Here is a 19,640-nt window from a genome sequence, read left to right as displayed (position 1 = left end):
TATGGCTACCCCTTCCCTCCTTCATTACTGTGCAAAAGACATTGTCATTTTAAAATAAGCGAAGGCCACGCCACCTGCTCACCACCGGCAATGACAAGGCAGATGCAACCACTGGCAAGTGTATGTTACAGGTCGGGGCCTGAGCCACAGAGGATATGAGCGATCACAGCCTATAGCTTGGGAGCTTTACCTCCAGCTGGACCAGTCCATGGTTTTAGCTCGGGAAGTCCCTCCTTCTCCATCCCAAGCAGGTGGCTGTGACACATGCTCAGGAGAATTAGTCCTCAGCCTCACGTTCTAAAGACTTCCTGGCCTTTGCCTTCTAGACCCTGATATCGACCCTTCCTGGTACACGGGGCGTGGGATCAGACCCGTGGGACGGTTTGGCCGGAGGAGAGCTGTCGTGGAGAGCTCCCGGAAGTCGGGCTATGGACACAGGCAAGCTTGCTTCCCTCTAGAAGAAAGCAGTGAATCCCTTCAAGATGAATGAAATGGCCAAGACAAAGAATGAATTTGAATGATGATAAGAAAAGACCCTTCTCCTCTCTCCCTTCCACATCCCAGCCTCTCTTCTAGGCACATGAAAATGTTTGGTCTCATTTCAATGTACAGTATCTTTGGCTATAAATGATAGAAACCAAAGAGCAGTTGATAACTCCAGTATTTTTGCAGACAATTTCCCTCTCGTCTGTTTTTTCTTTTTCTCTCCCCTGTTCCCCATTTGTCCCCATCTCTGGCTTTTGCTCTCAATCTAACATGATTTGTGCCAGAAAATTGCTGGGGGAAAGAAATACAAATTCCCATGTTAATTATCTTCCTAGAACATGGGCTCTTTTATACAAACCAAAATAATAATAAAAAAAATTGAGAAACCAAGTCCGGCACGTGTCTGCTGTGACTTGAAACGAATCAGACTTGTCTCAACTCTCCTGGGCACTAGGATCTTTAGAACCGAGTGGCATCACTTTCCCCTGAGATTGCGTCTCTCTTCCTGAACAATTTCTCTTCCACACAATAAAGTCTTTTTATGTGATCACCGGGCAGAGGAGCCAGCGTTTTAGTCTGGATTCTGAATCCATCTGAAAGCAGGTGGAATATAACTGGCCCTACTCCCCTGACCCATGTGTCATGCCAGCAGGAGTAATACGCTGGCGAATCAAGATGGCCATTTCAGCAGGCCCCACACAGCTTGCTCTGCACAGTCCAGATGGCAGCCATCTTGCCATGCAATGCCCCTCTTGCCATGCAATGCCATGCAATGCCATGCAATGCAGCCATCTTGCCAGCAATGCCCCTCTGCTATGTACATCGGCCAAACTGGACAGTCTCTAAGGAAAAGGATAAATGGACACAAATCAGACATTAGGAATGGCAATATACAAAAACCTGTAGGAGAACACTTCAACCTCCCTGGCCACACAATAGCAGACCTTAAGGTGGCCATCCTGCAGCAAAAAAACTTTAGAACCAGACTTCAAAGAGAAACTGCTGAGCTCCAGTTCATCTGCAAATTTAACACCATCAGCTCAGGACTAAACAAAGACTGTGAATGGCTTGCCAATTACAGAACCAGTTTCTCCTCCCTTGGTTTTCACACCTCAACTGCTAGAACAGGGCCTCATCCTCCCTGATTGATCTAACCTCGTTATCTCTAGCTTGCTTCTTGCTTGCTTATATATACACACCTGCCCCTGGAAATTTCCACTGCTTGCATCCAAAGAAGTGGGTATTCACCCACGAAAGCTCATGCTGCAAAAACATCTGTTAGTCTATAAGGTGCCACAGGATTCTTTGCTGCTTCTACAGAACCAGACTAACACGGCTACCCCTCTGATACTTGACATCTTGCCATTGCGCATCTGTGCAGTTCCACCCACCTCCTAGGACAAGAAACTCTTACTGCTCTGCTGAGGCCTGAGCTGGCGTCTCTAATTCCCAGCTCTGTTTGTCACTCACTGCGGGCCACCCATGCCGCTCTGCATGAGATTTGCCTATTAGTCAGATCCTACCAGATGATCTAATGGTCCCTTCTGGCTTAAAAGTCTAGAAGATGCTGACTTAGGGTGACCAGACTGCAAGTGTGAACAGTCGGGACGGGGATGGGGGTAATAGGAGCCTATATAAGAAAAAGCCCCAAATATCGGGACTGTCCCTATAAAATCGGGACATCTGGTCACCCTCTGCTGAATCCACGTAGGCCTGACTTCCCCCTTCCTCCAAACTGCCATGTCCAATGTCCCTGCTCTCCTTTTAAACACTGCGCCTGCTGCCCCGCACTGAGCTGGCTGGGCTGAGCTCCCCGCTGCTATCCTGCCGTCCGCGGCCCACCGGCAGCCAGCCCGGAGTGCCAGGCTGCGCTACGGTACTTGAGAAACACTGCGGAGTAGCCAGATCCGCTGCGGGTGAAACTCGGCCTAGCGCCATTGGCTTGAGTGGGGCTACAAGCGCCTCTGGAAAAGGGGGATACGAGTCTCGCACCACGTTTGGCAGTGGGAGCAATACGCAGCCGCTAGCACAGAATCAGAAATGAGGGTTGCCGGGTGTCCGGTTTCTGACCGGAAAGTCCAGCTGAAAAGGGAACCTGGCGTGTTCGGTCAGACGTAGTGACCGGACACTAACAGCCTGGTTACTGCGAGCGGGGGGGGTAGTGGCAGCCTGTTGCCCAGCCCTGAAGTGGCGGCTCCCGCGGCAGCAGGCACCAGCTTGGGCGGCAGGCAGCCCCTTTGCAGAGCCTGGCTTGCGGGGCTGTGGCAGGAGACAGCGTGCGGGACCCCTGGCGAGTGGGGGAAGGGGCTCTCAGCAGGCACAGAACGTTCCCCGGGCGGGAAGGAACACGAGCTGCCCCCCCAGCCGGCCGGCGCTTCCCCTGGCTGCGCTCTCAGGCGGCTCCGGGGCAGAGAGGGCTGGAGCGGGCGAGGAAGGGGGCTGCTGGGCCCGCAGCACAGGAGGAGGCAGGAGGCTGCTCTGGCCTCTGGGGGAGCAACTTGGGTGCTGAGAGCTGCCCACAGGCCTCTGCTTCTCCTGACCATGGAGAGCCCCACCGTGCAGCCTGCGGGGAAACAGAAGCCCAGGGAGAAAGCCCAGCCCTGAGCTCCTGCAGCATGAACAGCCGCTGCCGGGGAAAGCAGCAACTACCCCATAATTAGGGGCCCCGATTCCCCTTTCTCCCCCAGGGTAACTCAGGAGTCACTGCACTGACGGGGGAGGGGGAAATTCTCCGCCTCCAAAAGTGACACAAGCCTTGCGCACAGTGAGGCTGCTGGGCAGGAAGCAAATGGAACGACCGCCCAGGGGCTGAGAAGGCTTCTGGAGTGTGTCAGCGCTGGGGTGAATGTGTCCCACGCTCAATCAGAGAGGAAAAGGGTTAATGTTCTGCAAAGGGAGCCAGGCCCCAGAGGCCCCGCTCAGCCTGCCAATTAGAGGCAGCCAGCTTCCAGCTGGGCGTAGCAGGGCAGGTATTTAAGCAGGAAGAGGCAGCAGCCTAGGAGTTCCTCCTCTTAGACAAACCCCTGGATTCTCTGAGTGACCCAGAGCCCAGCCAGTGATCTGCTCCTGCTGGAGGGTGGCCTGTCTCCTGAGGACCCTTTCAGATAAGCCTCTCCCTTCCCTTTTGGTTTTGAGCTGCCTGGGATGTGGGTGATGGATTCTGCCTGACAGGTCTATGCTGGAGGCAGGGCTGATTCACTTCCCAGAGCCAGATCAGTGCATAGACAAACTATAGACCCAGGCCTAAGGCTTCAGCTCCTGGAGTCCCACTTCTGACCCTCCTGGCTGCAGGGCAGTGGATGGAAAATGTGAACTGAGACTAACCAATGTGGCGATATCTGCCTGGGATCTGGCCCGCCCTTGAAAGGCTTTGCCCCCATGGATTATTCCAGACTCTCCCCACCGCCGCAGGGGAAACAAGCTGTCCCAGTGGAAGTGCAGTTCTGCTGTGTATCGGCACTCCAGGCTTGGTGCAGGCACAGGTGTGTTACACAGGGGTCACCCCCCCGATCCAGCCATGCTGGCAGAAGGCTGTAGTGTAGACCTGGCTTGAGCCAGCAGATGGCCAGAAACAACCATCCTGAGAGGTGTGAACTGCCCCATGCCTCTAAATGTGTCTTTACAACAAAACCCACTGCAAGGGGGGCTAATATGCCACCCAAGCAGGAGGGGAAGAGAGAAGCATGCTTAGTCCACCATCAAAACAGATCCACCCTGGCTCCTTGAGAAAATACACCAGGGGGATGGGGGCGCCTGACATGCCTGTGTGACACATCCAGGACCAAGCCTGCACACTGCTAGGAGCTGTCCTGGCCTCAACACAGGTGATGGGAGGTTCCTCTTTCTCCATGTGGTGCTAAGTGCACTTGTCTGTAATACTTGAGTTGATGTCTGATGCTAATAGCAAGGTGGCCCCCCTTGCTGTATCTCAACAGAAGCCAGTGATGGCCTCTGAATTCCCTATACCCTGCCATAGGGAAGCAAGCTGGGAAGTTTTCCGTACTGTCTGTCTAGAGGAGAAGCTCGTATACAATTGACACCTTTGCAAAGCAATGAAGCTCAAAACCAGCTGCAAGATGCAGCACCTCGGTGTGGGAGTGTGGCCGTTTGTCAGTAACTAATTGCGGTGCTCCCGCCACAGTGCAAGCGAAGTTGCTAGGTTCAGCCCCAGCTGAGTCAATGTGGCATAATTCAGCCATGGAACTCTGTAACGGTTCCCCCGGGCTGGGTCTGTCTGGGGTGGGATGATGTGTATAAGCAACAGCAGGAGTTTAGCGGTGAGATCATGTGACATGCTGTAAGCACATGTGTACAGGAGGATGACTTCACCCTCCTGAAATAGCAGAGACTGGCTGGTGGCTGCTACAGCTGCAGTGAAATGAGCCCCTGCACTTCCCAAATTCACTGAGTCTTGAGCACTGGTTATAGCAAATGCCCTGTAGACCCTCAGCTGTGACCCCTTCCAGGGGTGTTTTCTCGATGCATGTGCAGTGCTCCTATTGACAGTACATCTCACCCTGGCTTTATCTTGCAACGTTGGCTGCAGTGTAAATACTGTAGCTCAGGTGGTAAAATGGCTTCAGTTAGTCCGTTTTCACAAGCTCATGATCCTGTGCCTTTTCAGATCAAGCTTTCCATGCTTGGTCTCCGCTGGAACTTAGGTAAAAAATTCAGTAAACCTGAGCAAAGTCCCTTCAGCTGTTTTGTGCTCCTCGGATGTAGGAGAATACACCCCCCCCTTCCACTGCCACACTAAAACTACTGCCTCTCTTCAGAGGGACAATTCCCAAGTATCAGAGGGGGAGCCGTGTTAGTCTGGATCTGTAAAAGCGGCAAAGAGTCCTATGGCACCTTATAGACTAAGAGACGTATTGGAGCATGAGCTTTGTGGGTGAATACACATGCATCCGACGAAGTGGGTATTCACCCACGAGAGCTCATGCTCCAATATGTCGGTTAGTCTATAAGGTGCCACAGGACTCTTTGCTGAATTCACAAGTAGATGATCTTTGGATCTTGACATGCCCTTAGCATTGAGGCATCGGTGATCAGTTCACAACTAAGTGTGCTGAAATTAACAAGGTTAGATATGTTAGTAAACTGGTTACCTGACAAGCGCAAGACAAAATTTGATTTTTTTGCGTAGTCTGCAACAGAAAAAGTTTGCTGGGCTTGGGTAGCATCCTGGCAAACCCTTTTTGTGTAGATGCAGCACCACTGTGCCAGCTGGAGTTTCTAGTGTGGACGTGGCCTAAGTGAGAAGGTCTGATTCTCTTATTTACACCAATGTAAGTTAACGCCATTCGCTTTAGTGTTGCAAGTGTGTAAGTTTGAGGAGAATCAGGCCCTGGTTTATTTCTTTAAATCTATACTATTGAAGTGTTGCCAATCCCAGGTACTCAAATGAGAAATCAGCCCCCATCTCCTCCCAGAAATTCATGAGACTTTTAAATAATGTTCAGAGTCTCCTTATTTACAATCTGGTTTCTGGACCTTCAGGGTGTGCTTGTTTCATGTTCTCGGTTTTTTCCACAACCAACCAGGAGGGCCAGAAAATGTTAGTTTTGGATTTGTTGTTTGTTTAAAGATTCCCAAGTGATCATTTGACTCCAGCAGCTGAAGCTTTAAGAAACGCCCCAAAAATCACAAGACTCATGACAAAATCACGAGTTCTTAAGGCAATATTAAACTTGAGCTGCATGTTCTGGCTATTCCATGTCTTGCATTTAATGATTGGGTGACCTTAATGTTAACAGCCTCTGTAAAAGTTTTATAGAATTTGCAAAGGTGAAGGGGGGGGGAGAGACTCCTCCTCCTTTTTGCTGTTTTTATTTGTGAAGCTACTTTGCACTGTATTCTTGTATAATGATAACACTGAGCAAACACAAGCGAGAGGAGACTTGCAGTGCTTGTCAGGTTCCTTGCATTCGGCAATATCTCCTCTCGTACAGTTCTTCAATCGAACACTGACAATAATGAAAAATAAAAGCAATAATCACAGTCTGACTCACCAGCTGCCCCCTAGAACCATGCAGCCTGCACACAATACATAGGGCCAGCCTCCCTCCCTCCCTCCTCCCCCGCCCCTGCAAAATAAAAACACACTTGATGGTAACCTTAGGTCAGTCTGCCATTTCCTTTAGTTCATGCAACACTTCTTAGTCTGATTGCTTGGCTCTCGCAGGTCCACGCGTGACTTCTTCCAGGGCTGAGGCTGAGGGGCTGGTTCCTTCTGTTGTTCCTATTTCAATAACTCGGGAGCTGTGAAAAAACTCAGAATAAGAAATTCTCGGTCCTTCTCTGCTGAGCTATTGTAACATTTTGTGTTACATACTCGGACCCTGCTCTGACTTTGTTAGGGCAACTTTCCATCCGCTAATGGAGCAGCTAGGGGTTCCCCTGCTGTGTCCCCCTCCCATCAGCAGTGGGCTGGGGTGTGGCCCGATCCCCAACCAGCAGAATGGTTCCTGGGGGTGAAACTTACAGCAGCCCCAGGGCTCTTTCAATTTATGCCAAGGACTGACCCACAACAAGCAAGAGAGAGAGGAAAAGGAACCTTAGGAGCCACTTTCTCCATCCCTCATGTGCTATTTGGCTAGGCCTGGGGATCTGCCCCTCTAAATTTATTAAGATTTAAAATATCTAAATATGAGCAACAGGGGATGGATCACTTGATGATTACCTGTTCTGTTCATTCCCTCTGGGACACCTGGCAGTGGCCACTGTCAGAAGACTGGATACTGGACTAGATGGACCTTTGGTCTGACCCGGTATGTTCTTATTTATAATGTTGATTTAAGTTAAGTTTACATTTTAACTTTATTAACTTCCTATTTTTTTACCTTGAGACCCATATGTTTCTTGGCCTAGGACTCCTGCACTTACTATTTAACAAACTTCCATCCACAATTTTCCTCATGCTCCTTTGTTCTTTCTGGAAAATGGTCCCTCCCTCAGGACTCTCCCATACACCTCTTCATTCCCCACCCTAGAACATCTACAGATTCCACCGCACCTGCATCATGGACATCCCCCTAAAAACATCTCAGGACAGCAAATGTTGTATTGCACCAAGTTGTCTGTAGGAAATCCCATTATCAGATAGAATGGTGGTGATGATGTGCAAATCACATCTCTATAAGCTTTAGTGAAATTCTTTTAAAAAGGAAGTAGAAGTAGGAGACCCTAACTTGAAACTGGCATAAGATGGGTGCTAGGTGTCTCCTGAATTGTCACTCTCAAACTGCTAGCATTCTTAAGGACCAAGAATATCTATGGGGTAGTAAATGCTTATTATTGGTTCATGATATGCTGTAGGTGGAATCTGTTGCTGCAGTTGTGTCCTATTATTCTAGAGCTTTCTCCAAGCGGTTTCATTAATAGGAACAAACATGAGAAGACTCTAGTGCCATCTCACGGACTGCCAAGGTAATGGCAGCGGTTTGCCATTTGTGCACTAGTGCAGGGTCAAGGGGGAGGCATACCCCACGTTTGAATCCCCATATGGCAATACAGGGTCAGCTGGCTAACATCTGTGGGGTAAGCTACGTATCAGAGGCCCAGGAGGCGAAGTGGGATGGGTGGGACAGAGCCCCAGGGTTCCAGGCCTGCATGTGGGGAAGAAACGGCTCGCCAGAAGTGTCTACAAACTGCTGGTTCCGGTTAGCCTCCCATGAAACCAGCGTCGTTGGGGGCTTGGCAGTAGTCGGCGTTCGTGTGAAGGGAGGACTGACCACTCGGGATTGTCTCTGGGCATAAGCTGGTTCTTGGGAGGGGGCTGGATGTGTCTGTCCTCTGAAGAAAGAAGAAACCTCAAAGACTCTCTGGGCCAGTCCAGTGGAGCGAGGCTGAGTCAGTCTAGCTGAGCCTCTGGCTCTGTTGCCTAGCCCCGTGGTTCTCAACCAGGGATATGCAGAGCTCTTCCAGGGGGTACATCAGCTCATCTAGATATTTGCCTAGGTTTCCAACAGGCCACATTAAAAAGCAGTAGCTAAGTCAGTACAAACTCCAATTTTATACAGACAATGACTTGTTTATGCTGCTCTGTGCACTATACACTGAAATGTAAGTACAATATTTATATTCTAATTAATGATGGTAAAAGAGAAAGTAAGCAGTTTTTAGTAGTCGTGTGCTGCGACACAGCTGTATATTTGATTTTGCAAGCAAGTAGTTTTTAAGCGAGGTGAAACTTGGGGTACGCAAGACAAATCAGGCTCCTGAAAGGGGGACAGTAATCTGGAAAGGTTGAGAGCCACTGTCCTAGCCGGTTCGAGGGCTTTATTCTACCCCCTAAGGAAGAAGGATGCAGGGATCTTGTTTTCCAGCCTGGGTGAGGCCTCTGATCTCTGGCCTGAGGGATGAAGGCAACATGGCTTGGTTTGTCTGGGGATCATAACTGGGGCCAAGGGGAATGGGTCTCGGAGAGAAGAGATCCTCTGGGAGTGACAGTGAGGAATCTGGGGAGTGGGGAGAAATTCCCACTTCCCCATTGCTAGGGCCAGTGACTGGTGTTCCAAAGGGGGGGTGAACCTCCTCCCCATTCAGCGCTCAGCAGGTTCCACCCTCACCCCGGCGGCAAAGGCAGAACCACTCCAGAAGTTTGCTTGTCTCAGAAGTTGGGGGGGGGCAGCAGGGGGGCAGCCTGTCTGTGTTTGCAATGGGGAAGCCACTGCTCTGGATCTGTCTCGCTCGCTCTTGGCAGCTGTGAGGCTTGACAGGCCAGAGTGTACCCGTCACCTCTTGTCTAGGCCTAGAGGCAAGGCACTGCTGCAGTCACAGTAAAGACTTTCCAGTTCCTGGACCTCTTCAGGTCAAGTGACTCAACCCTAATTGCCCCTGAGCAACTGGGAGGAGACAAGCGGTGCAGTGCTATCGCTCACAAGGCAGAGAGCTGGCACAGACCTCTCCAGTGCTGTTACCTGTCCAGCGGCTTCTCACTTGGAACTGACCTATGGCCACAAGCACCTCGGTCACTTGGTGGTTGGATTTTGCCGACGTTTCCATGTAGGTTAAGCTTTCACTCTTTGCAAACTCCTCCGCCTCCTAGTTGGGTGGGGAAGGTACAAAAACAGGGTTATTTCAAAGTAGACGTAGGTGTGTTCTGCACGGTAATCACATCCAGCTTGGGAAATGTCCTGGAAAGTGGTGGAAATAAGGGCTCCTTTTACAAGGTATTGGCTCTTGTCCTTAGGCCTGGCAGGGAGGCACAGCTCCTCGCTGTATGATTAGACACCGCAGGTGTGACAGGGCCCTGCCCAGTGTGGACACGGCTGCATGGTGCCAACCTGGAGAAGCGAGCTCGGAATGGACACAAACACTAGTGTAGCAGGGCAAGTTGCGGTTCTCCTGACTAGTGGCTGAGAAGTAGGAAGAGGAGCATGCAGAAATCTCCAGCTATTTGCAAGGGTGGCTCTGGGACAAATCTCCAAGCCGGATGCTGCAAACTGCCTTAGGGCCTCGTACCCCTGTCGTTAGCTCCAGCACTCGCACTGTCAGACTAATGATGTACAAGGAGCCTTAAGGCTCAGAACTCATCTGCATGGTGCATTAGTCTGCACTGGAGTGGGACACATTCCAGTGTGTTGTGCACTAACAGGCCTGTGCGTGCTGCAGTGACGCACACTAGGGAACTCTCTGTGCGTGCCAGCAGGTCCTTATGGGCCAGTTAGTGCACAACACACAAGTGCACCCTAGACCTTGCACCCCCACTCGTGCAGACAAGCTCTTAGTTTACACTGACTTTAGTTCCCCACCTTTCTGAAGAGCAGCGTGTCCGGTGATAGAGCCACCGTTGGATTCCAGCAGATTCTGCTGCGAAGCCTAAAGCTTCCTATTTCCCCAGCTCACGCTCCTTCTGTTCCAGGCACACGGTTGCAGCCGAACTGTTTAGGCAACGCTTGTTTTCTGTCTTGCACAGCTCAAGGCATTGCAGCCGCTCTCTGACTGGACCCTGTTCAAACTCCCTGGCTCACCGGGTTTGGATGCACTAGCCTTGCAGACGGCTTGGTTTGGATATTCAGAGCGAGATCTTGTCCAAAGTGGGGGGGGGGGTGAGGAGAAAGGTGTCAACACATTAATACCACCGGGTCAAAGCAGGGGCACAACTGCAACCATAGATGCACTAACAGGCTCTCCTGGGCTGAGATTTAAAGCCCACAAGTCAGGAAGTTGGCAGATAAGGCTACTGCGCGCAGCCTCCCTGCTCACCCTACTCCTCTCTCCGCTAGAGCTGGTCAGGGATTCTTTGCCAACGTGTTTCTATTGGAAAATGCTGGGGTGGCAAAGCAGAAACGTGTTGTTAAGCCAAACACGCACGTTTCCACAACTTTCCTCAAGAACGTTCTTCAAGCCCAGGCTGGCGTTGGGGTGAGAACCCATTTCTCCCCCTCCCCCCAGCCCAGACTAGCCACAGCTCTGTGTGTAGCGCAATCCCTTGGGGTGTGGGAGGCCCAGGTTTGAATCCCTGCTCTGCCTGGTGCCTCTATTTCTCACACAATGGAAGTCTTGTTTTCCAGCCAGTCCTAACCCCCACCAGAGCCCTGGAGAAGAGGCATCACAACAACCTTTGTCTGCATGATCAAATGGTGCTAGGCAAGGGCACGTGCTATTGATCACGTGTCCAGCTGACACACAGCCTGCGGTTCCAGCTATATTTCACCCTTCTATGTCTTCAAAGCAGCTAACTCAGGTGACTGGCACCCAAGTTGGCCTAGCCTGGCTGGCAGCAGCCACATGGCAACTCCCTCCCAAATTGTGTCCCCACTGGTGCTGCGCACTCCCGTTCGTGTTGCTCTGGCTTCTGGAGGCACAGCCCGTGGTTCTGTCTGCTGCAGTACACTGAACCACTCTAATTCCTTCCCAGGGGATTGTGGGAGAACTCCACGCACTCTCCTTCTGGGCGCACCAGGGGAATTGTGGGAAGACACTGGAGGCCTATCAGCACTGGAATCGTTTATTCTGCACCCTCACTGCAAAGTGGGTGGGTTTGTGTGTGGATGGGTGGGGGGTTAACGGCACTGAAGACCTACCCATGTTTGACACAGAGGCCCACTAGTGGTTTGTTACTCTGTGTCAGCGACTCTTGTCGGGCATGACACACTCACCAGTGTGGTGAGTGATACTTATTTAAAAGGTGATGTGGAATATGTCATTTGAAATTTAACACCACATTGCACCGTCACTGTGAAATGTTTGGAACAACTCTGTAGCTGAAATCACAGATATTCATTCCCAGGGCTGGCCTTACCATGAGGCAAACTGAGGTGGCAGCCTCAGGTGCCAGACTGTGGGCGGGCACCACTAGGACCCAGAGTGTAGAAAATGTGTCTGGTGCTGGAGCATATGTATTCTCCCTGCTCTAGATGCACAGAGCTGGTGGAGGGCTGTGCTGGAGGAAGGAGGGCACAAGAGACATAACAGGAGGCAGGAGAAAAGGTGAGCGAGAATAACAGAAAGCAGCAGGAGCTGCAGGGAGAGAGAGGAGGAGGCGCCTCTTATGTACCTCTCCAGCACCCCCAGGAGCCTGGACTGATTCACACCAGCTTCTTAGGGAGCTTCCTGTTTCCTGCTGCTTCCCTGAACCCACTTGAGGAGAACAGGCAGTCACCTGACATAATAGGAGCCAGTTAGGCCCTTAAGATGCTGATATCTTCCCTCACTCAGGCCCTGCTACCAGCCTGCTTATTTGTCCCCTTTCATTGAGTGTTGAGAGCCACTCTAGCTGGCACAGAACAGCAGTCATGAGTGAAAGAAGAAAACGCCCCTCTGGGGCAGCATTCAGAAAAAGAAAGAAAGCAAAGGAAGCTTTTCTATCTAAGCAGGAAGGAGCTCTCCTGAGATACATAGACACAAATGTTCACCGTGAGCCTTCCGGCCCCAGTGAGGATGTGAGTGGTGAGGAGATGCCTGATCTCCCAGTTAGTCAGAGTGCAGGTGACCTGGCAGCTACTGCAGCATCCATATCTCCCATCTCAAAAGGATGTAACCAAGCACATTCCTGAAGAAAAGCGTAGATCAGAGAAGAGTGTGGTGGAGGCACAAGAAACAGCTGCTGCTGAGTTTAGTTCCTTAAGTCTAGATGATCCAGGATTGTGGACCCACTTGAGCAGTAGCCTGAGGGACTTCCTTGTTCTGCGTGGGCCACAGCAAGTGAAACTTCATGTTCCCCAAAGACAATGAAAATAGAAGTTTCCATGCAACACATTACTGGTGTGAAATCCCCAATGGTGACAAAGTGGAGAGGCCACGGCTTATGTACTCAGAAACCCAGAATGCTGCATACTGTTTTTGTTGCAAACTCTTCCAGTCTAATGTTCCAGCCACATTGGGTGCTACAGGAACAAAGGACTGGAAAAATCTGGCAAGAAATCTGGCATGCCATGAGAAGGCAGCAAATCACCAGAGAGCATTGCATAGGTGGAAAGAGCTTGAGATGAGACTAAGGTTAAAGGCCACCCTAGATGATCAGCATCAAGAGAATATTGCATCAGAGTCTCTGTACTGGCAAAATGTTCTGAAAATGCTTCCTACCCAAAACCTAGCACTTCAGATCAGCTGTCTGGGCCAAACAATGGAAACTTCCTTAAAACTGTGGCGCTGATGGCTGAGTTTGATGCTGTACTCCAGGAGCATCTAAGAAGAGTCACCACTCAAGAAATGTACATACACCACTACCTTGGAAAAACCATTCAAAATGAGATCATATAGTTACTGGTAACAAAAATCAAACAGAAGATTGTGGCAGATTTGAAGTCAGCAAGATATTACTAAAAAGAACAGGAGGACTTGTGGCACCTTAGAGACTAACAAATTGATTTGAGCATAAGCTTTCGTGGGCTACAGCCCACTTCGTCGGATGCATGCAGTGGAAAATACAAGAGGAAGCGATATATACACAGAGAACCTGAAACAATGGGTGTTACCATACACACTCTAATGAGAGTGATCAGTTAAGGTGAGCCTTTACCGGCAGGAGAGGGGAAAAAGAATTTGTAGTGGTACTCAAAATGGTCCATTTGCAGCAGTTGACTTCTGGGCTGCACACCTAACATCAGCCATATGGAATAAATGACTTTAATGGTGCATTTTGTAACAAGAGAAGAACCTAGTGAAAATGTCCTTGCAATGGTGACTGTCAGAGAGCATTTTCTAGAATTTATTGACATTGATGATACTCCAGGAGCTGGTATGACAAATGTGCTTCTTAAAAAGCTGGAAGATACAGGAATTGCGATAGCTGACATGAGAGGTCAGGGCTACGATCATGGTGCCAACGTGAGAGGAAAGAACAGAGGAGTGCAGACACGGATCCGAGAGTTAAACCCTCGAGCTTCTTTTGTCCCATGCAGTTCTCATTCATTGAACTTGGTGGTCAGTGATGCAGCATCAGCTTCTAGTGAGGCTGCTGAATTTTTTAATGTAATTCAAAGCAGCTATGTATTTTTCTTTGCATCGACTCATTGATGGCAAGTTTTGAAGCAACATCTGGGAACATTCTGTCTGACATGGAAACCTACCGATGCACACTCTGAACCCTCTGAACAAACCCACCAAAGCTCAGAAAAGTCTCTAAGATCCAAGAAAGTTAGCAGCTGAAACAGATGGCAAAATGGGATTTATGACCTCTAACATCGCTGGCAGCCAGTGGGGCCTTGCTATATTGCTCACTGCTAGGAGAATGGCGTTCACGTAAACATTTACTTATAAACTGTTCAGTGTGAAAACCTGAAGTGCAGCACTTGGGAAACACGCTGCCGTGGTGTTTTTGAAAGAGAGAATCTGCCAAGTGCTGAGATCTTACTGCAGTGCACTTACCTCAAAGGTGAATTCCCGCTGAGCAGCAAGATCTATCTTATTGCCGACTAAAACAATCACGAGCTCATCGGGAAGAAATTCCTTCTCTAATTCCCTCAACCATAGCTTTGCTCTCGCAAAAGTTGCCTGGAAAGGTGAGAGAGACACACACACACACACCGACATTAAACCAACAGATACTCAGCAGCTGTCACATGGCCCAAAGGAGATTGGCAGGTGAGGGGTAAAAATGGTAGAAACAAATTGGTTATGGGCTTGACAGATACGCAGCATGGAACCAGCTCTAAATATACTTGCTTCCCCAAAGCCAAGGATGATGACTTCTCCTCCATCAGACATGACCCAACCACCATGCATCCCCAGTGGGTCGTAGACCCAGCCTACAGGTGATGGGCTGAGGTGATTGGGCTCTCTTGTGATGGGGCAGGATTCTTAGAAGCTTGGTCTACCTCTTCAATAAAGCTCTGTTACTGTGAGATGTTACTCGTCAGCAGCCTATGGTCTCCTCCTTCTGTAACTACCATGGCAGCAATACAGACATATGGCCCTCGGTGTTGCGGTTCCTGTGTGTTGCGTATTACCAGTAAAAGGGAAAAAACCTTCATAACGTAGTGGGAGATCATGCGAAATGTCCCCCTGGAACAGTCCATGAGAAACAGACATTAGTGTAACTCATTTTATCTCTCTCTAAGTCAGGGCTTGGCAACCTTTCAGAAGTGCTGTGCCGAGTCTTCATTTATTCACTCTAAGTTAAGGTTTCGCGTGCCAGTCATACCTTTTAATGTTTTTAGAAGGTCTCTTTCTATAAGTCTATAATATATAAACTAAACTATTGTTGTCTGTAAAGTAAATAAGGTTTTTAAAATGTTTAAGAAGCTTCATTTAAAATTAAATTAAAATGCAGGGCCCCCGGACCGGTGGCCAGGACCCGGGCAGTGTGAGTGCCACTGAAAATGAGCTTGCGTGCCGCTTTCGGCACCCGTGCCATAGGTTGCCTACCCCTGCTCTAAGTGGTGTTGGTGCCACTAGATGGGACAGGACGCCACACCCAGGTGTGTGTGGGTTACATGAGGGTAGGGGAACAAAGAGCACTTAGTGATGCTCCCTCATTACCTACTTGGCTGGTGAGCTGGACTGGGCTGGGAGGCAGGGGTAGACAGAGAAATCTTGGCTTTGAGGGGGAAAGCGTGAGCATTTATTGTCCACTGTCAGTGAAATGTCTGTACCAGTTCCTTGCATGTCTTCACCCATCTTTACCAGAAGAGAAGGATAAACCTGCCCATGATGTGTAGCCCTTACGTGATGTGTGCAGGAAAAAGCAGTCTTGGTTGAAATGTCTGGAGACGTATTGGGAAGCGACCCAACACTAGAACTATTGCAGCCTACCAGCGGCGTGGCTGCATGATCAAGATTCAGTTGGGATATTTTAGAAAGATAAAGACAAACCCTTCTGGAGGAGAGAGGCAGGAGAACAAGCCATCGCTGCTCTTACCTTTCTGGCTATATCATATACAAGAAGGGCAGCATTCCCCCGCTCTAATAAAGATGGCAAACACCATGGTACTTCTCCTGTCCTGCAGTGTCCCAGATCACAGGCTTGATCGTGGCAGTCTCTAAACATACCAGCTGGGTGAAGAAAGAACCTGGAAGTGACAGAGATGGAACAGCTCCTTGAGAAAGCCATAGCATGCTCCTTAATTAATGTTATCCTTCATCTCGGTGATCTGTGTGAAAGATGGGTGTCGAGATTCGGTTGGAAAGGGCTGCGGGGGGAGGGAGGATAAGAGAGAGAGAATTAAAACACCCCCCCCCCAAAAGCAATGCAACAAACAGACTGGTGAACTGGTCTTACCCAATAACAGCCCGGTAGTACACCAATGCACGTCAGCAGGGTGTAGCTGGGAGATGGGGAGGGGAAGAGGAATGAGAACAATGGTTCTTGCTCAGTCCATCAATATTGGTGGCATTAGCAAGCTTTGGTTTTGCAGCTGTCTAGCTGGAGGAAATGTGATGGCAGGGCGGGAATTAGGAGTCTTGAGTTCTAATCCAGATGTACAGTGCCTGGCCCCTGTTGGGTGCTGCTGTAACAGAAATACTGCAATCTCCCCGACACTGATTTGTATGACCTTGGGCAAGTCACTTAAGGCTCGCGTGGGCCCCTAACCACAGCCCTGATTATACATAAGCAGCGCTGTCCCAGGAGTAGCCCCGGGGAGGTGCTCAGATGCTTCTGAGCTACAACTGCTTGTTCTTGCTCTTAGCCCATGCCAGCAAACCTGCCCCACCCCCAAACTGGCAGGGCTCTGCTGGCCAGTGGGCGGGGGTGACACCAAGGCCATGCCTGCTCCCCTCTCTCCCTGCTCTAGGGAAGTGAGAGGTGCACGTTTGCTCCTGCACACCTGGCCCAGAGGCGTAAAGCGGGGCAGAGGCCTTTGTTCTCCCATACTCCCCCAGGCAAATGTGTGGGCCAAGTCCCAGCCTAGCCCCTAACCTTTCTGTCTCAGCTTGCCTAGATGGATAATGGGTCTAATTAAAATCCACCTCCCTGGAGTGCTGTGAAAGCCAGCAAATGTCTGCAAAATGTTTGAAGATCCTTGGTCTGAAAGTGCTATAGCAGCTCAAATGTGCGGCTGTGCACAGTAGACAGGCAGAAGCCATCTGTTAAGGGCCAGATTGTCTGACAAATACACGGGCTCGAGGTAGAGGGGGCAGTACAGAGCCAAAGCTCTCCAGAGAGCCCTGGGAGGGAGAGAAGCTTTCTCTGAGTGCCAAGTAACGTAGACGAATGACACCACACTCCTTGGTGTAGGCACTGTGACTGCCTGGTTTGTGTGGCAGCGTGGGAGACCCCTTGGGCCCTCCATCCCCACTCTCCTGGCAAAGGTCAGGGCCCTTCTTTAAAACAGGAAGAAAAGGGTCTTTCTGCCTATTTCTGAAGTAAAGACACCGAGCCAGATCCTTGCTTATGTAAATTGGCCTTGCCTCCATTGAAGTCAACATCTAACAGATGGGGATCAGTCCCATGAACATCAATGGCCTCCCTAGCTCATACCAGGGTCTGTAAGCTTGCAAAACTTCCTAAAGAGACTTAACTGACCTTGTGTTGACATCTCCAATAAAAACTAAAGCCATGTTTTCCACCAGTGTTGCCTACTGAGATGAATGTTTTTGCTTCTGATGATGGGAGCGTGTAGCAGAACTGGGTGAATAATGGTGGTTTGGTTTTGTTGTTGGCAATTTGAAAAGTCAAAACCAAATTGATTGCAAGTCCAACACCACATGAAATGTTTCAAAGATTTTGACTCTACATCGAGAGAAATTTTATTCTGGGTCAAATGAAACATTTATTTTAACTTTGACCATTCGAAATAATTTTTTTTTAAATAAGACTAAAGGAATTTTTGAAAGTCATTTCAAACAAAAAAAATGAAACGTGATTTTTTTTTCAGTTTTTTTTTTAAACAATTTTGTGAAACTACCATGAACTCACAAGGTGGGTGAGATAAGATCTTATCTCGGACCAACCTCTGTTGGGAAGGGACACACTTTCATGCTACACAGAGCTCTTCTTCAGGTCTGAGGAAGGAACCGGAGTGTTACAGCTAAATACTCCGCTTCCTACCCAGACCCTGAAGAGCTCTGTAAAGCTCAAAAGCTTGTCCCCTCTAGGGTGACCAGACAGCAAGTGTGAAAAATCGGAATGGGGGTGGAGGGTAACAGGCACCTAGATAAGATAAAGCCCCAAATATTGGGACTGTCCCCATAAAATGGGGACATCTGGTCACCCTAGTCCTCTCGACCAACAGAAATTGGTCCAATAAAACACCTCCCTTGTCTCTTCAATATTCTGGGACCAACCTGGCTACATGAACACTGTTACCAAGAACTCCTAAAATGTGGTTGTGTCCCTGGATCTGCAGCTTTTTCAGAAAAAATGTTCAGCTGAAATTTCACCTAGTTCTAGTGTGAGTGGGTTTCTGTTGAAACACCAGGAAAATGTCAAAGGCAGGTTTGCTGATCACATTGGAGAGGCTAGATGGGCTGCTTTGACTAGAGTGACTGGAGCGATATCATGGGCAGAGCTGCTGGGAGTCTGGGAAGATAGCCTTTTAAATGTCATCCGTTGGAGGCTCCGTTGTCATACGTCCTCTGTCACAAACAGGGCAGAACAGAGTGTTACGTCTGTTTTTCTGACACCCAGGAATTATACAAGGGGTGGTTCCAACCCAAACCCACTAGATCGGACTCTGAAGCGCAGTTCCTGGGATTCCAGGATGCGCCTGTGTCAGTTTCTGCAGCGAGAGTAAGAACATGGTGCAATGTCGCAGTGAGCGCCGGGACTGGGACTGGCACCCATCCAGAGATAATGCAGTGCGATTGGTAGTATTTCTGTGGGGGCAGCTGGGAGAGCCAGGACTAGGGGGAGAGCACGGAGAGAACGCAGAGGGGAAAATCTATAACATTTAATAGTAAATGGTGAACACTCTCTTGGGTTACTCAGAACTGCAGGTGTAGACCAAAACTCTCCGCTGAGGTGACCTATTTAAATGCTGCACTACCTGCAATGACCCGCTAGCTGTCACTCTGACTCCACAATGAACACAGCTGTGTTGCTGGTCCCCTGTTCATGATTTCCTGTCTCCAATCTACCCCATCAGAGAAATGTGTCCTGCCTGTGGCCTGACCCTCCCTGCCAGTGAACTCCAAAGGCACTTTGCCACTGGTGTCGGTGGAGTAGGAGATGCTGCTGAGGCCTAACTTTTTTCAGACGTGCTTCTTAGGTTGGTGCCTAAAGATCCAGCTCTGAAAAGCAGCATCAGACAAGGCCCAGCTTTTAAAATGGGCACATCAGCCTGCACAGCTTGCGCCACCTTAACCAGACTTTTCCGGATCTCGCCGTTGTCAGTCCTGTGCCTGAGCTGAGAAACCAAACTAACCCCGCGCTCCCGGGCTGTAACATTGGGGGTCTGTTGGGTCACGTTCCGTTAGCCGCCAGAGCTGCCAGCTGGAGCCCCTAACCCTGCCTGCTGAGTGACGTCCTGCTGCTTCTCTGCTGGGCCTGAGAGCTTAAGCAAAACCAAACTTCACGCTAGCGTCGCTCCGCTGACTTCAGCAGAGAGACTCCTGCTACAAGGGAGACGCAGATTAGGCCCTTTGTGTTGCACCGAAGGATTAGTTCATTGCTGCCACTCACTCACATCCCACAGTGGGCACGGATTCCCTGATGTCGTTTTTCAGACGGCGGAAGGCTGTGCTTGACTTTCCCACGGCCGCGCTCCCCAGCAGAACCACCTTGGAGGTGATTCTATGAACAAGAGGCTGCTAGGCAGCTCTCTAAC

At 49.8% G+C, this 19,640-nt stretch overlaps 2 protein-coding genes and 1 long non-coding RNA gene across 4 annotated transcripts in view; 2 read left to right on the top strand and 1 right to left on the bottom strand.

Moving 5' to 3' along the window:
- The window catches only part of LOC123378169 (prolactin-releasing peptide-like), a 227,010-nt gene extending 226,187 nt beyond the window's left edge, over nucleotides 1-823 (top strand). The window contains exon 3 of the mRNA XM_045031668.1: nucleotides 327-823. Coding sequence (XP_044887603.1) covers nucleotides 327-490 — 164 coding nt within the window. The 3' untranslated portion in view covers nucleotides 491-823. The remainder of the gene's footprint in view (nucleotides 1-326) is intronic.
- A 3,107-nt stretch (nucleotides 824-3,930) lies between these two features.
- The window catches only part of LOC123378421 (maestro heat-like repeat-containing protein family member 7), a 41,596-nt gene continuing 25,886 nt past the window's right edge, over nucleotides 3,931-19,640 (top strand). The window contains exon 1 of the mRNA XM_045032153.1: nucleotides 3,931-3,968. The gene's annotated coding sequence lies outside the window, so the exon portion shown is untranslated. The remainder of the gene's footprint in view (nucleotides 3,969-19,640) is intronic.
- On the bottom strand, nucleotides 6,601-14,438 carry LOC123378426. 2 transcript variants are annotated; one of them, XR_006582610.1, is made up of 3 exons: nucleotides 14,302-14,438; nucleotides 9,438-9,531; nucleotides 6,601-6,747 (listed from the first exon to the last, which is right to left on the bottom strand). It is a non-coding gene; the product is annotated as an uncharacterized LOC123378426 (long non-coding RNA). The 2 variants fall into 2 exon arrangements; XR_006582609.1 differs by lacking the exon at nucleotides 9,438-9,531.

Source organism: Mauremys mutica, chromosome 10 (genome assembly GCF_020497125.1).
Source record: "Mauremys mutica isolate MM-2020 ecotype Southern chromosome 10, ASM2049712v1, whole genome shotgun sequence".
NCBI classification, from domain to species: Eukaryota; Metazoa; Chordata; order Testudines; family Geoemydidae; genus Mauremys; species Mauremys mutica.
This window is presented reverse-complemented; position numbering and strand designations above follow the sequence as displayed.